This window comes from Lepus europaeus, chromosome 2 (genome assembly GCF_033115175.1).
Source record: "Lepus europaeus isolate LE1 chromosome 2, mLepTim1.pri, whole genome shotgun sequence".
NCBI lineage: Eukaryota > Metazoa > Chordata > Mammalia > Lagomorpha > Leporidae > Lepus > Lepus europaeus.
This window is the reverse complement of record NC_084828.1, coordinates 4,158,110-4,177,111: the sequence shown is the minus strand read 5'-3', so window position 1 is coordinate 4,177,111 and position 19,002 is coordinate 4,158,110. Positions and strand designations below refer to the sequence as shown.

The window sequence follows — 19,002 nt, the reverse complement described above, 5'->3', positions numbered from 1 at the left end:
CCCAGGTCTGGGGAGGCCAGGCTGCTGCACCCTAGGGAGTCACAGTCGGTGATGCTGGGAGCTGCTGCCGCTGGGCCGGGAGCCGGCTTCGTGCACAGAATCTCGAGGTCTTTCCCTGGGCTCCGGTGGCCACGTCGGTCCCGTTATTGTAGACTCCTCCCACCCTCCCCTGAGCACGCGCTGCCTGTTCTCTGCCTGGTCCTCTGCCTTCCGTGCCGGGCCCCTCGCCTCAGGTGGCTCCCCTGGAACCCACCTCACTGTTTAGGGGAAAAGATCTCAAACGCCTTCACCTGGCCCCCGGCTGGAGGCCGCAGGGCTCGGGGCGCACGGGAAGCCGAGTGCAGCACCGAGGCCAGCGCTGGGCAGGTGCCTCGCTTCCCAGGGACAATCCTAAATCTGCCTTGCAGATAACTCGGGACCCATGACAAAGTTCATTCGGAGTGCCCCTCCCAAGTCCCTGCTCCTCATGGTGACCCACGACGACGGGAGCCACAGGTGAGTGGGTGTGGACTCGCCCAGCACGGGCAGGAGAGGCCCGCTGGGCCCAGGTGTGTCCCGCACAGCGGTGTCAGGTGATCCTGAAAGAGGGGCGGCGTTGCGCAGTCGAAGCAGGGAAGATGAGAGATTTGCACGTGGGGCGAGCAGGGACACTGCGCCCACGGCCGGGTGGAGGCCGAGGCCCCGAGGGCCGGTTCCCCAGGGGTTTGTCATCCACGGTGACCGATCCGTTCACCGTAAAACGTGCAGTTTCCTGGAGACGGGATTTCCTGCCGAGGGGGTTTAACCAGTGCAGCCGGGAGCAGTGGGGGCTTCGCTGTTTGCGGGACGCTGGGGTGAAGAGGGCAGTCCCAAGGTGCAGGGGTCCCCAGGGGCACGGAGTATTCCCCGGGCGAACGTCCCCCTCGCTGTTCCCCGGAGCCCACGCCGTCCCTTAGCTGCCCAGCGTCGTCCGATGCCCTTTGCCACTGACGTAACATGGCCGCTCAGCTCTGCAGTCGGCCCGGCGCACCTTCCACACCTTCCACAGACGCAGGCCACGCGCTGTTCTCTGAAATCTACAGCTCCCACAGACACAGGCCACGCGCTGTTCTCTGAAATCTACACCTTCCACAGACGCAGGCCGCGTGCTGGCCCCCTGCAGGCACTGATACCAGGGTCCCTCAGTCACTGCCTCTGGGGCACAGCAGGAGGGATGGAGGACCGATAGGAAGGAGACCAAGTCACTCACCGGTGCACGCGGGGGCTGGACCTCCGGAGTGCTCCCAGGTGGGCGGGCAAAGCCAGAGCCGGCCGTCCCCGGGATAAGCGGACCTCCAGCCGGGAGAGCGAGAGCCAGGGTGGGACATGGAGAAGGATGACGGGCCAGTGAGGGGCCAAGGCACACGCATGTGTCCACGTGCTCACGTGCACCCTTGTGCGTGCACACACGCGGGGCCCCACCAGGAGATGTTGGTTCAGGCCGGCGCTGCTCCAGGCGTGTGCTCCTCCACAGCCTGAGTGCTTCGGGTGCTTCCTGGAGCTGGGACGTCCCGGGGGGCTGTGGCCGCGGCGTGCCCAGGGGCACCATCCCTCGGCCAGGGAGATTCCCCAGGGGCACCATCCCTCGGCCAGGGAGATTCCCCAGGGGCACCATCCCTCGGCCAGGGAGCAGCGCTGCAGACAGGGTCCTTGGAACACACCTGCAGGTCCCCCATCTCACTCTGTCAGGGAAATCTCACTTTGTGTCCCCTTCCTTCCTTTGCTGGCTCTAAATTGAGGTCCTCCACACTGACGTGGTTGGAACTTTATCTTTGCTGATGCTAACGTTCAGACTGGACAGAAGGGGCACGTGGACATTTGCTGTCACCTTAGAGCAAGGTCGGTCCACCTTACAGTGTGGTCAGCTGACGAGGGAGGGCAGGGACGGCCGGACGTTCGTGGTGAGTGAGGAGGAGATGGAACCGAAAGCCAGGGCCTTGCAGAAGTGAGGGGGGACTGTGCCCCAGCACTGGGCTACAGGACGTGGCCGTGTGGAGTGGGAGGAGGACTGTGCCCCCAGCACTGGGCTACAGGACGTGGCCATGTGGAGTGAGAGGAGGACTGCGCCCCCAGCTCTGGGCTGCAGGACGTGGCCATGTGGAGTGGGTGAGCACTGTGCCCCCAGCACTGGGCTACAGGACGTGGCTGTGTGGAGTGAGAGGAGGACTGTGCCCCCAGCACTGGGCTGCAGGACGTGGCCATGTGGAGTGAGAGGGGGACTGTGCCCCCAGCACTGGGCTGCAGGACGTGGCCATGTGGAGTGAGAGGGGGACTGTGCCCCCAGCACTGGGCTGCAGGACGTGGCCGTGTGGAGTGGGTGAGCACTGTGCCCCCAGCACTGGGCTACAGGACGTGGCTGTGTGGAGTGAGAGGAGGACTGTGCTCCCAGCTCTGGGCTGCAGGACGTGGCCGTGTGGAATGGGTGAGGACTGTGCCCCCAGCACTGGGCTACAGGACGTGGCTGTGTGGAGTGAGAGGAGGACTGTGCCCCCAGCACTGGGCTGCAGGATGTGGCCGTGTGGAGTGGGTGAGGACTGTGCCCCCAGCACTGGGCTACAGGACGTGGCCATGTGGAGTGAGAGGAGGACTGTGCCCCCAGCACTGGGCTACAGGACGTGGCCGTGTGGAGTGAGAGGAGGACTGTGCCCCCAGCACTGGGCTACAGGACGTGGCCGTGTGGAGTGACAGGAGGACTGTGCTCCCAGCACTGGGCTACAGGACGTGGCCGTGTGGAGTGAGAGGAGGACTGTGCTCCCAGCACTGGGCTACAGGACGTGGCCGTGTGGAGTGAGAGGAGGACTATGCCCCCAGCACTGGGCTGCAGGACGTGGCCGTGTGGAGTGGGTGAGGACTGTGCCCCCAGCACTGGGCTGCAGGACGTGGCCGTGTGGAGTGGGTGAGGACTGTGCCCCCAGCACTGGGCTACAGGACATGGCCATGAGAGAGGGACTGTGCCTCCAGCTCTGGGGCTGAGGACGTGGCCGTGTGGAGTCAGAGTGACAGGAGGACTGTGCCCCCAGCACTGGGCTACAGGACGTGGCCGTGTGGAGTGAGAGGAGGACTGTGCTCCCAGCACTGGGCTATAGGACGTGGACATGTGGAGTGGGTGAGGACTGTGCCCCCAGCACTGGGCTACAGGACGTGGCCGTGTGGAGTGAGAGGAGGACCTTGCCCCAGCACTGGGCTGCAGGACGTGGCCATGTGGAGTGGGTGAGGACTGTGCCCCCAGCACTGGGCTGCAGGACGTGGCCATGTGGAGTGAGAGGAGGACTGTGCCCCCAGCACTGGGCTACAGGACGTGGACATGTGGAGTGAGAGGAGGACTGTGCTCCCAGCACTGGGCTATAGGACGTGGACATGTGGAGTGGGTGAGGACTGTGCCCCCAGCACTGGGCTGCAGGACGTGGCCGTGTGGAGTGAGAGGAGGACCTTGCCCCAGCACTGGGCTGCAGGACGTGGCCGTGTGGAGTGGGTGAGGACTATGCCCCCAGCACTGGGCTGCAGGACGTGGCCGTGTGGAGTGGGTGAGGACTGTGCCCCCAGCACTGGGCTACAGGACGTGGCCGTGTAGAGTGGGTGAGGACTGTGCCCCCAGCACTGGGCTGCAGGACGTGGCCGTGTGGAGTGGGTGAGGACTGTGCCCCCAGCACTGGGCTACAGGACGTGGCCATGAGAGAGGGACTGTGCCTCCAGTTCTGGGGCTGAGGACGTGGCTGTGTGGAGTCAGAGTGACAGGAGGACTGTGCCCCCAGCACTGGGCTATAGGACGTGGCCGTGTGGAGTGACAGGAGGACTGTGCTCCCAGCACTGGGCTACAGGACGTGGCCATGAGAGAGGGACTGTGCCTCCAGCTCTGGGGCTGAGGACGTGGCCGTGTGGAGTCAGAGTGACAGGAGGACTGTGCCCCCAGCACTGGGCTACAGGACGTGGCCGTGTGGAGTGAGAGGAGGACTGTGCTCCCAGCACTGGGCTATAGGACGTGGACATGTGGAGTGGGTGAGGACTGTGCCCCCAGCACTGGGCTACAGGACGTGGCCGTGTGGAGTGAGAGGAGGACCTTGCCCCAGCACTGGGCTGCAGGACGTGGCCATGTGGAGTGGGTGAGGACTGTGCCCCCAGCACTGGGCTGCAGGACGTGGCCGTGTGGAGTGAGAGGAGGACTGTGCCCCCAGCACTGGGCTACAGGACGTGGACATGTGGAGTGAGAGGAGGACTATGCCCCCAGCACTGGGCTATAGGACGTGGCCGTGTGGAGTGGGTGAGGACTGTGCCCCCAGCACTGGGCTACAGGACGTGGCCATGAGAGAGGGACTGTGCCTCCAGCTCTGGGGCTGAGGACGTGGCCGTGTGGAGTCAGAGTGACAGGAGGACTGTGCCCCCAGCACTGGGCTACAGGACGTGGCCGTGTGGAGTGAGAGGAGGACTGTGCCCCCAGCACTGGGCTACAGGACGTGGACATGTGGAGTGAGAGGAGGACTGTGCTCCCAGCACTGGGCTATAGGACGTGGACATGTGGAGTGGGTGAGGACTGTGCCCCCAGCACTGGGCTGCAGGACGTGGCCGTGTGGAGTGAGAGGAGGACCTTGCCCCAGCACTGGGCTGCAGGACGTGGCCGTGTGGAGTGGGTGAGGACTGTGCCCCCAGCACTGGGCTGCAGGACGTGGCCGTGTGGAGTGGGTGAGGACTGTGCCCCCAGCACTGGGCTACAGGACGTGGCCATGAGAGAGGGACTGTGCCTCCAGCTCTGGGGCTGAGGACGTGGCCGTGTGGAGTCAGAGTGACAGGAGGACTGTGCCCCCAGCACTGGGCTACAGGACGTGGCCGTGTGGAGTCAGAGTGACAGGAGGACTGTGCTCCCAGCACTGGGCTATAGGACGTGGACATGTGGAGTGGGTGAGGACTGTGCCCCCAGCACTGGGCTGCAGGACGTGGCCGTGTGGAGTGAGAGGAGGACCTTGCCCCAGCACTGGGCTGCAGGACGTGGCCATGTGGAGTGGGTGAGGACTGTGCCCCCAGCACTGGGCTACAGGACGTGGCCGTGTGGAGTGGGTGAGCACTGTGCCCCCAGCACTGGGCTACAGGACGTGGCCGTGTGGAGTGAGAGGAGGACTGTGCTCCCAGCACTGGGCTACAGGACGTGGCCATGTGGAGTGAGAGGAGGACTGTGCTCCCAGCACTGGGCTACAGGACGTGGCCATGTGGAGTGAGAGGAGGACTGTGCTCCCAGCACTGGGCTACAGGACGTGGCCATGTGGAGTGAGAGGAGGACTGTGCTCCCAGCACTGGGCTACAGGACGTGGCCATGTGGAGTGAGAGGAGGACTGTGCCCCCAGCACTGGGCTACAGGACGTGGCCGTGTGGAGTGAGAGGAGGACTGTGCCCCCAGCACTGGGCTACAGGACGTGGCCGTGTGGAGTGACAGGAGGACTGTGCCCCCAGCACTGGGCTACAGGACGTGGCCATGTGGAGTGAGAGGAGGACTGTGCTCCCAGCACTGGGCTACAGGACGTGGCCATGTGGAGTGAGAGGAGGACTGTGCCCCCAGCACTGGGTTACAGGACGTGGCCGTGTGGAGTGAGAGGAGGACTATGCCCCTAGCACTGGGCTATAGGACGTGGCCGTGTGGAGTGGGTGAGGACTGTGCCCCCAGCACTGGGCTACAGGACGTGGCCATGAGAGAGGGACTGTGCCTCCAGCTCTGGGGCTGAGGACGTGGCCGTGTGGAGTCAGAGTGACAGGAGGACTGTGCCCCTAGCACTGGGCTACAGGACGTGGCCGTGTGGAATGAGAGGAGGACTGTGCTCCCAGCACTGGGCTATAGGACATGGACATGTGGAGTGGGTGAGGACTGTGCCCCCAGCACTGGGCTGCAGGACGTGGCCGTGTGGAGTGAAAGGAGGACCTTGCCCCAGCACTGGGCTGCAGGACGTGGCCATGTGGAGTGGGTGAGGACTGTGCCCCCAGCACTGGGCTACAGGACGTGGCCGTGTGGAGTGAGAGGAGGACTGTGCCCCCAGCACTGGGCTACAGGACGTGGCCATGTGGAGTGGGTGAGGACTGTGCCTCCAGCACTGGGGCTACAGGACGTGGCCATGTAGAGTGGGTGAGGACTGTGCTCCCAGCACTGGGCTATAGGACGTGGCCGTGTGGAGTGAGAGGGGGACTGTGCCCCCAGCACTGGGCTGCAGGACATCGCCGTGTGGGGTGAGAACTGTGCTCCCAGCACTGGGGTTGCAGGCCATGGCCGCGTAGTTAACTCAGCCCTACTCGCCCTGTAGCCGCGCTGCACCAGGGCCTAGCACCGCCCCCTCCAGCCTCACACTGTGCCCTCCGCCTCCCTCCAGGCTGCAGGCGGACGCCAAGCAGGCCATAGAAGCCCTCGGGAGTAGAGAGATCCGGAACATCCGGTTCCGGTCCAGCTGGGTGTTCCTGGCAGCCAAAGGCTTCGAGCTCCCGTCGGGCATCCAGCGGGAAAAGGTGAGTGGCCGCGTCCCCCGAGAGGCAGGAGCAGAGGGGCTGTAATCGCTGTCCCCAGGGTAGGGTGCGGTCAGCGCTCCCCTCACCATCGGGAGGGCCGGGGGTGTCGTTGTCTCCAGGGGCCCGCGGTGCTGGGTGACGTGAACACGCAGGGCCCCGGGAACAGGGCGGGTCAGCGTCCGGTGTGGCATCTGCCCTGGCCGCTGTGGTGGCTTGGTGTAGGAGCCTGGTGCAGGGTGATGCCAGCACCACCACCCCCCTCCCAGTTTGGTCACAGAAGAGTAAAGACGACTAAAGCGCCCATGAAGGTGTGGGGTGAGGTTGGCGGGCGCCGTGTGCCGTCACGCCAGCCCTCCAGGCCGCCATGCAGAAATCGGGGGGTTCAGAAGAGCTCGGAGCAGGAGGGAGCGGGCCGTGGTGCCCCTGCCATGGACCGTGGGGCTCAGGGCTCCTGCCTGCCTGGCTGGGCAGCTCCAGTGGGCAGCTGTGGGACGCCCGAGACAGGAGACAGGCTCACCCGGCCCACAGTCCTGCAGGTTCAAGTCCAGGACCCAACGGCCCATTGGTTCGGTGTTGGTGAGAGCTGTGGGTGGCGATGGCAGTGGAGGGGTCCCCAGGTGAGCTGGGGAGCAGAGAGTGTGGCTGGGGCCAAGCCCAGGCTGGGACGACAACCCCCGCAGAGACCTGCTCTTGGGAGACAGTGCCCCCTGGCGGTCTGAGGACCCCGGGATGGGAGGCCAGCGTGGCAGCGATTGTCCGAGCTCCACAAGAGCCGAGAGCCGGCGTGAGCACAAGTTTCTGTGAGTCACCAAGGCTGCCTTGTCGAGGGCCACTGCAGGACATCTGTGGAGGACCCGCCCCAGCCAGCGGCCGCGTCACAGCCCCTCCCACACCCCTGCCTCCCAGGGCTCCAGATGAGCATCACGGAGGAGTGTTACGTCTTTGCATTGTGGCTGTTCAGCCTGCATCGCGGGCTTCCCTGGGGATGGGGGGTGGGGGCCCGAGTCCTCTGTGGTCTGGCAGCCCCCACCCCCCCCATCCCTGCCTTCCGCTAGCTGGCCAGGCACAGCTCGTGGGCAGGCTCCGAGCAGTTTACCCCGCAGCCTGCTCACCCCAGGGTTCGAGGAGAACTCGGAAGGTGACCCTGGTGCAGGGGGGAGTCTGAGACGTGCGCACTGCGGAATGTTTTTAAGTGAGGTTCCCTGGGTGTAGGTCCCCCTCCGCCGTCCCTGGCTGTGCCACCTGAGGACCGCTGCGTCCCACGCTGGGGCTCCTTTCTGTCTCCAGACTGTGCCTGTCCAGTGCACTGTGTCCAGTGAGCGTGTGACAAGCACTGGCCAGCAGGGGGACTCGCTGTCACCTCTGCTGTGGTCTGTGTGGTCCCTGGTGATCCAGGCTGCAGCTGGCACCCTGGTCCCTAAACAGCCAAGCCCCCAGTCCCATTTCCCTGCTGTGTGCAGGACCCCAGCCACCCGGCTCCAGCGTCTGTTCCTCCCCACAATGCACCCAGGTCCCCGGGGCCCTCTGCCTGCCCCTCCCCTCACCCGTCTGGAGTCTCCTGCACCCCAGGTCCCCGGGGCTCTCCCTGCCCCTACCCACCACCTGTCTGGGGTCTCCTGCACCCCAGGTCCCCGGGGCCCTCTGCCTGCCCCTCCCCTCACCCGTCTGGGGTCTCCTGCACCCCAGGTCCCCGGGGCCCTCTGCCTGCCCCTCCCCTCACCCGTCTGGGGTCTCCTGCACCCCAGGTCCCCGGGGCCCTCTGCCTGCCCCTCCCCACCACCCGTCTGGGGTCTCCTGGACCGTTCGGCTCAAGGCTCTTCCTCCAGCCCCTCCCCCACCAGGAACAGCAGTGCAGCTCTCTACTCTGGTGTTACCTGGGTCTTCATATGTGGCTCATCTCCCTTTCTTCAACGTCAAGATCCTGAAAATCTGAATATATAACGAGCATAGCACTCCAGGGAGGCGCCCATAGACCCAGCTGAGGCTTATCTCAGGGATACAGAGGTGGTTAACATCCCAAATCCATCCGTGTTACAAACCGCTTTCATCGGGAAAAGCCGAGAACTGACGTGTGTCACAGCAGACACAGGAAAACACGTAACACAGCTCACGATGGGGACGCTCAACAAACGAAGCATTGGAGGGGCTTCCTCAGCCTCCCTCCGTGGGGGCAACCACACTGGCCGCCCTCCGCGAGCAGGGGCGCGGGAGGATGCCCCGCCCTGCCACCTTGCTCCCCACGGTGGTGGAGGGCATGGGGACTGAAAGCCACCGAGCAGAGGAGGAAGTAGGGTGGCGCAATCTTGCGGGTGGGAAAGCCTAGGACTAAGCTCGGACGCAAGTTTACCCCGGGATCAGGCTGTGGGGACCTCAATGAGCAGAGTCAGTGTTTCTGTGAACTTGCAGTGAGCACTCTGAAAAGGAAATTCAGAGAACAATTGTGTCTATAGTAGCATCCCGAGAGCAAGATACTGCAGTGTGGACTTCTGGGGGACGCAGGGTGGACACCCTGAAGGTGCCAGGGTGTTGAGGATCTGCAGAAAACGGAAGGCCCTCCACGGCCTGGTCACAAGATTGACTGTTGCGACATCAGAGCTCGCCAGACAGACCTGCGGGGTTAACACAGCCCCTCCCCCAGGACTTGACAAGTTTCTCCTAGGAGGGGAGCCGGACAGCCAAGACAGTCTTGGAAGAGAAGAGCAGTTTCCCGACTGCCATGTCCCAATTCCAGAACTTTCTAAGAAGTGACATTGATCAAGACACAGTAGAGGGGCCGGCGCTGTGGCGTAGCGGGTAAAACCACAGCGTGTGATGCCGGCATGCCACGTGGGCACCAGGTCATGTCCCGGCTGCTCCACTTCTGATCCAGCTCCCTGCTAATGTGCCTGGGAAAGCGGTGGAAGATGGACCAAGTGCTTGGGCCCCTGCACCCACGTGGGAGACCTGGAAGAAGCTCCTGGCTCCTGGCTTCAGCCTGGCCCAGCCCTGACTGTCGTGGCCATTTGGGGAGTGAACCAGTGGATGGAAGATCTCTCGGTCTCTTTCTGTAACTCTGCCTTTCAAATAAAGTAAATCTTTTTTGAAAAAAGAAAGTGAAAAAACAACCCACAGCATGGGAGACAATATTTGCAAACATTCTGGATTTTTGTACTGAAAATCTATGAAGAGCTCACACTCGGTGTGACAGAGGATCTGAATGGATGCAGCCGCCCCAGGCGCGTGAGAAGACGCACAGCAGCAGAGTCATCAGGGGGTGCAGCTCAGAGCCGCAGGCGCTCCCGCTCAGCAGGACGCCGAGGTCAGCAGGGACAGATAGACGAAGCCTCTGAGCGTGTGGACGGATGGAACCCGCCTGCCCTGTGGCAGGCGACACCATCCAATGCAGACGCACGGGGACCCAGCCCGCAGTCCCACACACTGCAAACAGTTGACGACTCCTGCAGGCGCGTGCCACGAGAAAGTACACGTCTCCACGCACAAACGAGCATCCACCTAACAGCCAGAGAGTGAGCCAGCCCAGAGGGCCAGCAGATGGACTGAGAGCCGTGAATGAAGTGGGTACAGCCCTGCAATGGAATGTTACTCAGCCGTGCACAGAAATAAAATTCTGGTACATGTGGCAACACGGATGGACCTTAAAAACACAGTGCCGGCTGGCTCCGTGGCTCACTAGGCTAATCCTCTGCCTGCAGCGCCGGCACACCGGGTTCTAGTCCCAGTCGGGGCGCCAGATTCTGTCCTGGTTGCCCCTCTTCCAGGCCAGCTCTCTGCTGTGGCCTGGGAAGGCAGTGGAGGATGGCCCAAGTGCTTGGGCCCTGCATCCCATGGGAGACCAGGAGAAGCACCTGGCTCCTGGCTTCGGATCAGCGCAGTGCGCCAGCCGCAGAGGGCATTGGGGAGTGAACCAACAGCAAAGGAAGACCTTTCTCTCTGTCTCTCTCTCTCACTGTCCACTCTGCCTGTCAAAACAAAACAAAACAAAACACGGTGCCAAGTGGGAGAAAACCCACAGTGTCCACCTGTCGCACACCTGCATTGCTATGAAATGTCAGGAATGAGCAAACCCAGACCCGAGGGTGGCAGTTGGCTGAGGCGGGGGCTGCCTGCTCGGGTGATGGCACAGTCGGCTGCGGTGCTGGCTGCACGGCTCTGGGAGCCGGTGGACCGTGCACCTCGGGCGGGTGGATTCTCTAGTGTGTCGGCTACGCTGCAGTAGAACATAGAAGGGTTGGGGCCGGCGCTGTGGCGCAGTGGGTTAAATCCTGGCCTGCGGTGCCGGCATCCCATATGGGTGCAGGTTCGAGTCTCGGCTGCTCCTCTTCCAATCCAGCTCTCTGCTATGGCCTGGGGAAGCACTAGAGGATGGCCCGAGTCCTTGGGCCCCTGCACCCACGTGGGAGACCTAGAAGAAGCCCCTGGCTCATGTCTTTGGATCGGCACAGCTCTGGCTGTTGCAGCCATCAGGGGAGTGAACCAGTGGATGGAAGACCTCTCTCTCTGTCTGTACCTCTCTATAACTGTTTCAAGTAAATAAGAAAATTTAAAAAAAAAACATAAAAGGGGATGTTTAACTAGAATTCCAAAGTGGGGAAGCGTATTACACACTCCAGCATCAGGCATGGGGCTCTGTTATCTGGGGAAGAATTGGGAGACTAAAGTGTCTCCATAGAAATGGACAAAGTTACCTAAAATCCATGTGGAAGTTCAAGGACCAGGCACCTAGACCTGGAGATGGGCGGGGTCGAGGACTTGCATGCGTTCACGCTATACCGTCAGCTCGGTAGCCGCCAGCCAGATTTGTGTTTATATCAGATGTGTAAAAATGCAGAAGGTACGGGACAGTTGAGCTCGCCCCTAGAGCACGCGTGGCCAAGCGTGGCCTGTGGCCTGTGGCTGCTCTGTGGTCTGACAGACCGCAGGATATTCCATCATGCAGACTGTTCAGAGCCACACGGATTCCTGCTCAGAGGAGAGCCGATGCCCACCTTAGGTCGGAGCACCTCGCTGTAGGAGTGGTCCTGTCCCTAGCGCTGGGCGCACCGTGACTGGAGCGTGTTTGTGGCTCAGCTCAGTGAATGAATGAGCTCTCTTTCTTCTCACAGATCAACCACTCCGACAACTCGAAGAACAGATACTCGGGCTGGCCGGCGGAGATCCAGATAGAGGGCTGTGTGCCTAGAGGGCTGAGCTGACGCTCGGGGCCCTTCCTGCTCGACTTGTACAGACGAACGTGGCTGGCGCAGCCCAAGGAGCTTACCCACTTGCCAATATTTGATGATAACTCTGGGTTTGTTGTAGACCAAAGAACATTTGCTGGTTGTATAAAATCGTGGTACACGTTATTTTTATTTTTAAGCTTTATTTACTTATTTGAAGGTCAGAGTGACAGAAGAAGAGAGAGAAAAAGAGACACCTCCCATCCACTGGTTCACTCCCTAAATACGCACAGCAGCCAGGGTGTGCCAGGCTGAAGCCAGGAGCCCAGACCTCCCTCTGGGTCTCCCACGTGGGAGATGGGGACCCAACTCCTCAGGCTTTGTCTGCTGGCTTCCCAGCACATCAGCAGGAAACTGGATGGACGTGGAGGCGGCGGGATGCGAACCAGCACTCGGGGAGGGGAGGCAGGTGTCTCGGCGGCAGCATGACCTGGCGCGCGGTGTTTCTGCCCTGGTGGTTATGGAGTGACGACAGATGGCCGCGAGCAGGGAGACGGCAATGAGTGGAAATTGCTGAAGGGGAAGCCGTGACGTAGCAGGGACGGGGAGGCTTGGGGGAGCCGCCACTGCTCGTGCAGGTGCGGCTGCGCCGTGGTCAGGGCTGACCCCTGTGCTGCGGGGCTCTGCAGCGAGCAAACCTTAATTCTGTTGTCACCAAGGATGCCGCAGTCCCCGGCAGCCCCTCCTCGGGGAAGAAGCCGTCGAGGGCTCAGCCACTTCCTCCATCGCCACCAGCTGAGCCCCTGTATCTTCAGCAGAGAATTGGACCCAGAGGGGCACAGGCCCAGGCACGGCCTGGTGGGGGCGGGGCAGGCCGAGAACCGTTCTCCTGGAGCCCTCCGAGGGGCCCCGCCCAGCCAGCACCTGCTGCTGAAGCCCCTGGGTGCGTGTGCGTTCCTTGTTAGCTGCCCTGCAAATGACCGCCGGCCCCTGCAGGCTCTGGACTCCTGGGCACCCACGGGCAGTGCTGTGAACAAGAGAGGCACGCACTTCCCTCTGGCTGACACGGGTGTTCTCATCCCATCATTGATCTTCATGCATCGTAGGGGAGAGGCAGGAGGCACTCCTCGCCACGCCGCAGGCCAGGATCTGCGCCTCGTGACGGCCCCTCCCATCCTGGGCCAGCCCTGGGCCCCCTGGCCCTCTGCAGCCCCCCGTAGCTCTCCCTGCACGCAGGACCCTAGGCAGTCATTTAGACATGACAGGAGTGACAGTGAAGTTTGTGGGAAATGTTTATTTTGCTGAAACCTTTTTGAACTCTGTACATACAAAGAACTTTCAGGGACTGGCATCCCATATGGGTGCCGGTTCCAGTCCTGGCTGCTCCACTTCTGATCCAACTCCCTGCTAACACATCCAGGAAAGCAGCAGAAGATGGCCCAAGTGCCTGGGCCCCTGCACGCAAGTGGGAAACCTGGAAGAAGCTCCTGGCTCCTGGCTCCGGCCTGGCCCAGCCCTGACTGTTGCAGCCATTTTGGGAGTGAACCGGTGGATGGCAGATGTCACCTGTACCCACGGCGCTGCCTGCGGCTGCACATCTGCTGAGCCTGGAAGCCCCCACCGCAACACTAACGACCTCGCACCCCTCGTCCCCGGCTCCGGCCTGGGCCGTGCGTCTCTCCCGGATCTCGGTTCTCCTGCCGTCGGTCCCCTGCCTGTACACACGGCTTTGGCAGGGCAGTGGCGCTACCCCGAGTGACCCACGACAGCGTGCACACCTCGTTCTACCTCGGCTCTGCTGGGTCACGGGGCTGGGGCCTCGGGGACAGCTTAGTCGAGCTTCATTTTTTTTTTATAGATTTATTTATTTGCAAGAGGGAGAGAGAAAGAAATTGATCTTTCACCTGTTAGTTCACGCCCCAGATGGCTGAAGCCAGGAGCCAGGAACTCCATCTGGGTCTCCCACGTGGGCGCAGGGGCCCGAGCACTTGGGCCGCCTCCCACTGCCTTCCCGGGCCATGAGCAGGGAGCTGGACCGGAAGCAGCGCTCCAGTATGGGATGCTGGTGTCGCAGGCGGGGCCCAGGTTGAGCAGGTTTTATGGGTGGGGTAATGAAGAACCATAAATACCATGTGGTTGGGCCACAGAGGCGGTGACAGGCTCGGGGCCGGTTCTGAGCGTGGCGTGTGTCCCCAGCAGCCTTCTGCCTCCCCACAGGACAGCGTCCTGAAGAAGCGGGGCTAGCGGGCAGCTGTCCTCAGCTGTCTGTGCGGCTCCACTCCTCGCGGGGGAGAGAGGAGGTCCCAGAGCGGGCCCCGGGCGTGGCAGGGCCACACCTGCGCAGTCTGATACGGGCACTGCACGTGTCAGTTTAAATGAAGAGTCACAGGGAATCCCAACCCGTCTCCCCCATGGCAGTGCCCCCCGTGGATGGCACTGGACCTCAGCTCGCCGGGTGCAGCCCCACCCCGCTTCCCCGGGGACAGTCTGGCAGCTCCTGGCCCCCCCAGGGCTGCCCCTGTGTTCACAACCCACCGCCCTGGATTCTCACCAGGCCCCTGTGTGAGCTCAGCCGGGAGCCTGTGGCTCACTCAGTTTCATTTCTCCGAGGAGTGCTTGGTTTCATTTCTGTTTGTTGGAGACAGGGCAGAGCATGGGGTGTGGCCACCACAGCATGTATAAAGGAAGCCCAGGAGGGGAGGAGGGGGACTGCCTGCTCTCTGTCCACCCTGAGCCTGCAAAGGTAAGAGCTGGCCGGCCCGGGGAGGGTGCGCACACAGGACAGGCAGCAGGTGCATCTGAGTGACAGGACTGTGCCCCATCAATGCCTGGGGCCAGAAGGCAGAAGCCACAGACGAGAGTGGCTGTCACTGCCTGTGTGGGTGTGGGCACGCAGATAGCAGCTTCCCGAGGGAAGTGGCCGGCTCCGGGACACCACGGGGTGGCTTGCAGGGTGCTGGGCTGGGAGGGGTCTTTAGTCCTCAAAGCCAGGGGGTCTTCAGAGGCCCCTGCCATCTGCAGGGCCCCTGGCCCGGGGGTTGAGGCAGACTGGGTTTCTGGCCTGTCCCTGTTTCCCTTGTTGAGTGCTCCTTGGCTAGTGGGAGCCCAGGACCGCCCGGGTGAGCAGGTGCACATGGCCGTGTCTCAGTGCTGGGCAGGAAGAGGTCTCGGGACCACGACACTGGTGGGAAATGCCGGTCACCCCCACGGTGAGCCTCTGCCTGCCGGGAACTGGGAGGACCAGGGCTCCTCACCTCTTTCCCAGCCGCACCTAGGACCCCCTAACTAGGGACGAGACAAAGCCCCGTTCCTCTGCCCTTGAATGTCAGCACCCAACAGCCCTTGCCTGCTGGGTCCCCGGGGCCTGGGAGAGGAGGTCCTCTGGCCGCCCAGTCACTCCTGGGGCTGGGGCTGGCGCAGGCGCACACAGCAGAGCGGCAAAAGCCCCTGGTGCCCGGGACAGTTTGGGGGAGACGCGGAGGCCGTAGCCCAGCCAGCTGTGCGGGCAGCAGCCTCTGCCTCAGCCCCCAAGCCTTCCCCAGCCTTCCCAGATGTCAGGGCCACCTTCATCCTGGTGGCCCACGCTCAGCTGGGCAGGTGCGCTGTGTCCTCGGCACACAGGTCCTGGGGAAGACGTCAGCTTCAGGCCAAGGGAGCCCTGGAGGAAGGGTTCGATCCCGGGGCTGGGCTGCAACCTCCCTCTGTGGCACGGCTTTGTTCAGGGTCCAGCAAGTGTCCCTGGCCCCCTGCTGTCCCGGATGTCTGGAGAACTGGGGGGAGGCTGGAAGCAAAAGACCTCCCCCATGGGCAGGGTCGGGAATCCCCTCTCACTGCTGCCAGCCTCTGCCTGCCGCCGGCCCCTGGCGGCCCCCGCCCTCTGGACCTCAGCCCAGCAGGACATCCTGCCCAGGGTTGTGCCTGGAGCCAGGGATGTCACTTTGCAACAGCTTTGGGAGCCACAAAACTGTTTGGAAGCACGCGTTGGGAAATCACTTCTCTGTAGGCTTTGCGTTTTTTCCCAGCCCTCGTGGAAACACACAAGTGAGGAGGCCTGGCGCCCCCTGGTGGAAGAGGGAAGAGCCAGCGGCACTGCCGGGACCGTGCGCGCTGACCAGCACTGGCCTCCCAGGAATGGACAGCAGGGCGGGAGCCCGGGGGTTCTTTCTTGCTGTTACTTCCTGTCCAGATTCAGCTACGGGCTGGTAGTGTCCCGCCAGCTCTCAGGGCCAAGTCCTCACCCCCGGGACGACAAAAGGTGACCTTACAGGGAGTAAGGCCATGTGTGGTCAGCTGCCCGGTGCTCTGGGGCCACGGGGCCAGTGCGGTCCAGCAGGATGGGCCCAGGGCGTGGGTGCAGGGACTGGTCCTCCAGGGCAATCTTATGCAAAAAAAAAAAAAAAAAGAAAAGAAAAACTAAGAGCAGAGGACTTCCTCGTGAGATGTTTTCTCTCAGCCTGGGGAAATGCGTGGTGGTGGTTGCGCAAGCACAGTGACTCTCCAGGGCCCGGACTGCGGGACAATGCTGACAGTGCTGGAGCCGAGCTCCCACAGGGAGACGCAGAGCAGCCCTCTGGGGGAGCCCCAGTAACCCCCTCGCTGGGGCTTCAAGGACGGGGCCTTCCAAGAGCCCTCGCGTGGAAAAGGGAGGGCCCCCACTCACCTCTGGACCCAAATCTGGTTTTTCCGAAACGTAAGCTGCTCTCCTCCCGGGCCCCCTCCCGGCCGCCCCGGGACGGCCTCCACGGCTCCCTGCTCTCCCAGCTGCCTCCGGTGGAGCCCAACCGCAAGCCTCCACGGGTCGCGCTGGAGCCCCGTGGCCGGCAGCAGCCCTGCTGGCCTCGCCTTCTCCCCGTGCCTTTGCTGAGGCCTCGCTGCCCCTCCCCGGAATCCTGTGTGCACACACACACGCACATACGCATACACATGCAGACGGATACACACGTACACACACACACGCACGCACACACACACATGTGTGCACACGCATGCGCACACGCGCGCACGCACACACGCACATGCATGCACACACGTATACACACGTACACACACCCGCACGCACGCACACACACATGTATGCACACGTGCACACATACGCACACACATGCACACACACACTCTCTGCTTTCACTTCCTGTCCGTGTGCAGGCCCAGGCTCGCTCCGCAGGCTGCCCGTGGCCCCCCCTACTTGTGTGTCCACGCTGGCGCCGCAGCCGCAGAGCGGGGACTGCGGGGTTCTGAGGCCTCCTGGCCCTGGCTCGCTCTCAGAGCAGGGCGGGGGACCCCCTGTCCCCCCGCCTCCCACCTTTCCTTGCCTAGCAGCTGAGTGTAGCCCCTGTTCTCCCTCTCCATGTCACCCGGCTCCTGCTTGTCCCCCGGGAGACCCTGCGGGCTGCAGAGGGGGGACAGGCGGCTCTCCAGGCTCAGGCCACACAGCTGACCCCTGCCTGCCTTACCCAGCAGCCTCTGTGGTGGTGTCCTCTCAAAACATAGCAGGGGTGGGGCATGGGGGGGCGTCTCTCTCCCAGAGGCCGCCCCGCTCACCCCTGCCTCCAGCCTTCACACACCCCTACACGTTTTCCCCCCCCCTTACCTCGCACGGGAGGGGCCATGCGGAGTGCCCAGCCCTCGGACCTGCACACCCGACGCATCCCACTGCTTCCCCAGGGCAGTGCAGGTGCCAAGCAGTTGTGGGTTTCACCCAGGAGCTCCCCTTTCTGCAGAGGGGAGAAGTGGGGGCTCTGGGGACTCCGGGCGATAACCTGGGGAGGCCGAGGTGCAGCAGGGAGCCCCTCGGGAACCCGTAGAATGGCATGGCCTCTGAGCAGGTACCTGGGGCCAAGGGGACGGCCCAGGCCAGCACAGAGGACTGTCTGGGATTAGGGCAGGGCCGGTGCTGCCCACGGTGCCCAGGCAGTGCAGACGCGGGGCCCATAGCCGGTGGCCGCCGGGGTTTGGAGAGGCATCCTACCCTGGGGAATGGGCACCGCTCCGGGCTGCAGCCCCTGGCCCCTCTGCAGTGTTCGGAGCCAGGGCCAGGACCACCATGCCTTGTGGGGACCATGCCGGACCTGGCGCCCCCTGGTCAGCCGTCCTGCTCCGCCAGGGCTGGCCACGCAACCCCACTCACACCCACTGTGGCGTAAGAGCAGCCAGCGGGCAGCCGGCTCCCCCCGACCCTGTGACTTCCGGAAACTTCCTCCTCTCCCTCCTTCAGCCAGGAGGGAAGACCGCAGGCTCCGTCCTCTGCATTCGGAAGAGACTGGAGGCCTCAGAGCGGCGACAGGTGACAGGTGACAGGTGACAGGGCATGGGGGTGGGGCAGTAAAAGCAGCAGAGCCCTGGGTCCACGCAGTGAGTTCACTCGGGGTTAAATCTCGCGTTAGGCGATGGAGAACTTGGGACAGGACCATGACTGCGTTTCCTGCACAGGTTGTACCTTTTTCAGTTTAAAAAGGAGAGCCTTCTGCGTGTCCTATTGAACCTGAGCACTGCCTTAGGCCCGGCTGTGACCTTGAACTTGGGCGTCCCTGACTCGGGAGTTCCTGCTAAACTGAACTGCGGTGGCCGTTCAAGTGCGGGTGCTGGCGGCATAGGTCACACCCAGGGTACTGCCGGAGGCCGAGCATCAGCACCAGAGGGGCGGGAGCTGCTTCTGTCTTTGCCGTAAGCAGAGGGAGTGGCTTAGCTCCCAGGAGCCGGGCCACAGGGCGCAGGTGTCAATGGCCAAGCTGCCCCTGCAGGGGCCAGCCCGGAAGGATCCCTCAGGCCTCTAAACAGGAAAGCTTCCTCTCGCTCGCACCCCAAGGAGGTGGACTGTGTTTAGAGGGGGCGGGGTGCCATCCAGCCCCCTAGAGCTACGCGGCTGCTGGAGAGGGGTGGGCTGTGGCAGTCAGAGTGGGGGCCCTGGACGGAGGCACTGGCTGGCTGTGGATGCCCCTGGGGGTCCCGAGCATGCTGGGAGAATCCAGTTCTCAGGGCCACGGGCTGTGTGCCACAGTGACGACGCCACCTGGACTCAGGCCCAGATGGATACGTGGGGGGCCCAGAGCCCACGGCAGCCAGCCTGCGCCCTGATGTGAAGCTGACCACAGGGTGGCAGGCCCGAGCGGGGCTACCTGCTGTCCCCCCACCACCACCCCAAGCCACAGAGGGCTGACGCCAGCCATGACGTGGCCCTTGCAAAGTGGCAGTGGGGCCCTCCTGGGCAGTGTAGAGCTACTGCCCCATCCCCCACATGGGCTTGGGGCTACCAAGACCCTCCTGGCGACAGGGACAGCTCGTGGCCTCTCCACCTGCACGGGGAGAAGGCTGAGCCGACAGGTGAGGCCGACTTCCGGTGACACGGGGGCCG

General features: G+C 63.3%; 1 protein-coding gene across 1 annotated transcript in view; it reads left to right on the top strand.

Annotated features, from left to right (window-relative positions):
• FAM3B (FAM3 metabolism regulating signaling molecule B) overlaps nt 1-11,804 on the top strand; it is a 51,494-nt gene extending 39,690 nt beyond the window's left edge. Inside the window, exons 6-8 of the mRNA XM_062175169.1 lie at nt 408-495; nt 6,363-6,495; nt 11,598-11,804. Coding sequence (XP_062031153.1) covers nt 408-495; nt 6,363-6,495; nt 11,598-11,687 — 311 coding nt within the window. The 3' untranslated portion in view covers nt 11,688-11,804. The remainder of the gene's footprint in view (nt 1-407; nt 496-6,362; nt 6,496-11,597) is intronic.
• The last annotated feature ends 7,198 nt before the right edge of the window (nt 11,805-19,002 follow it).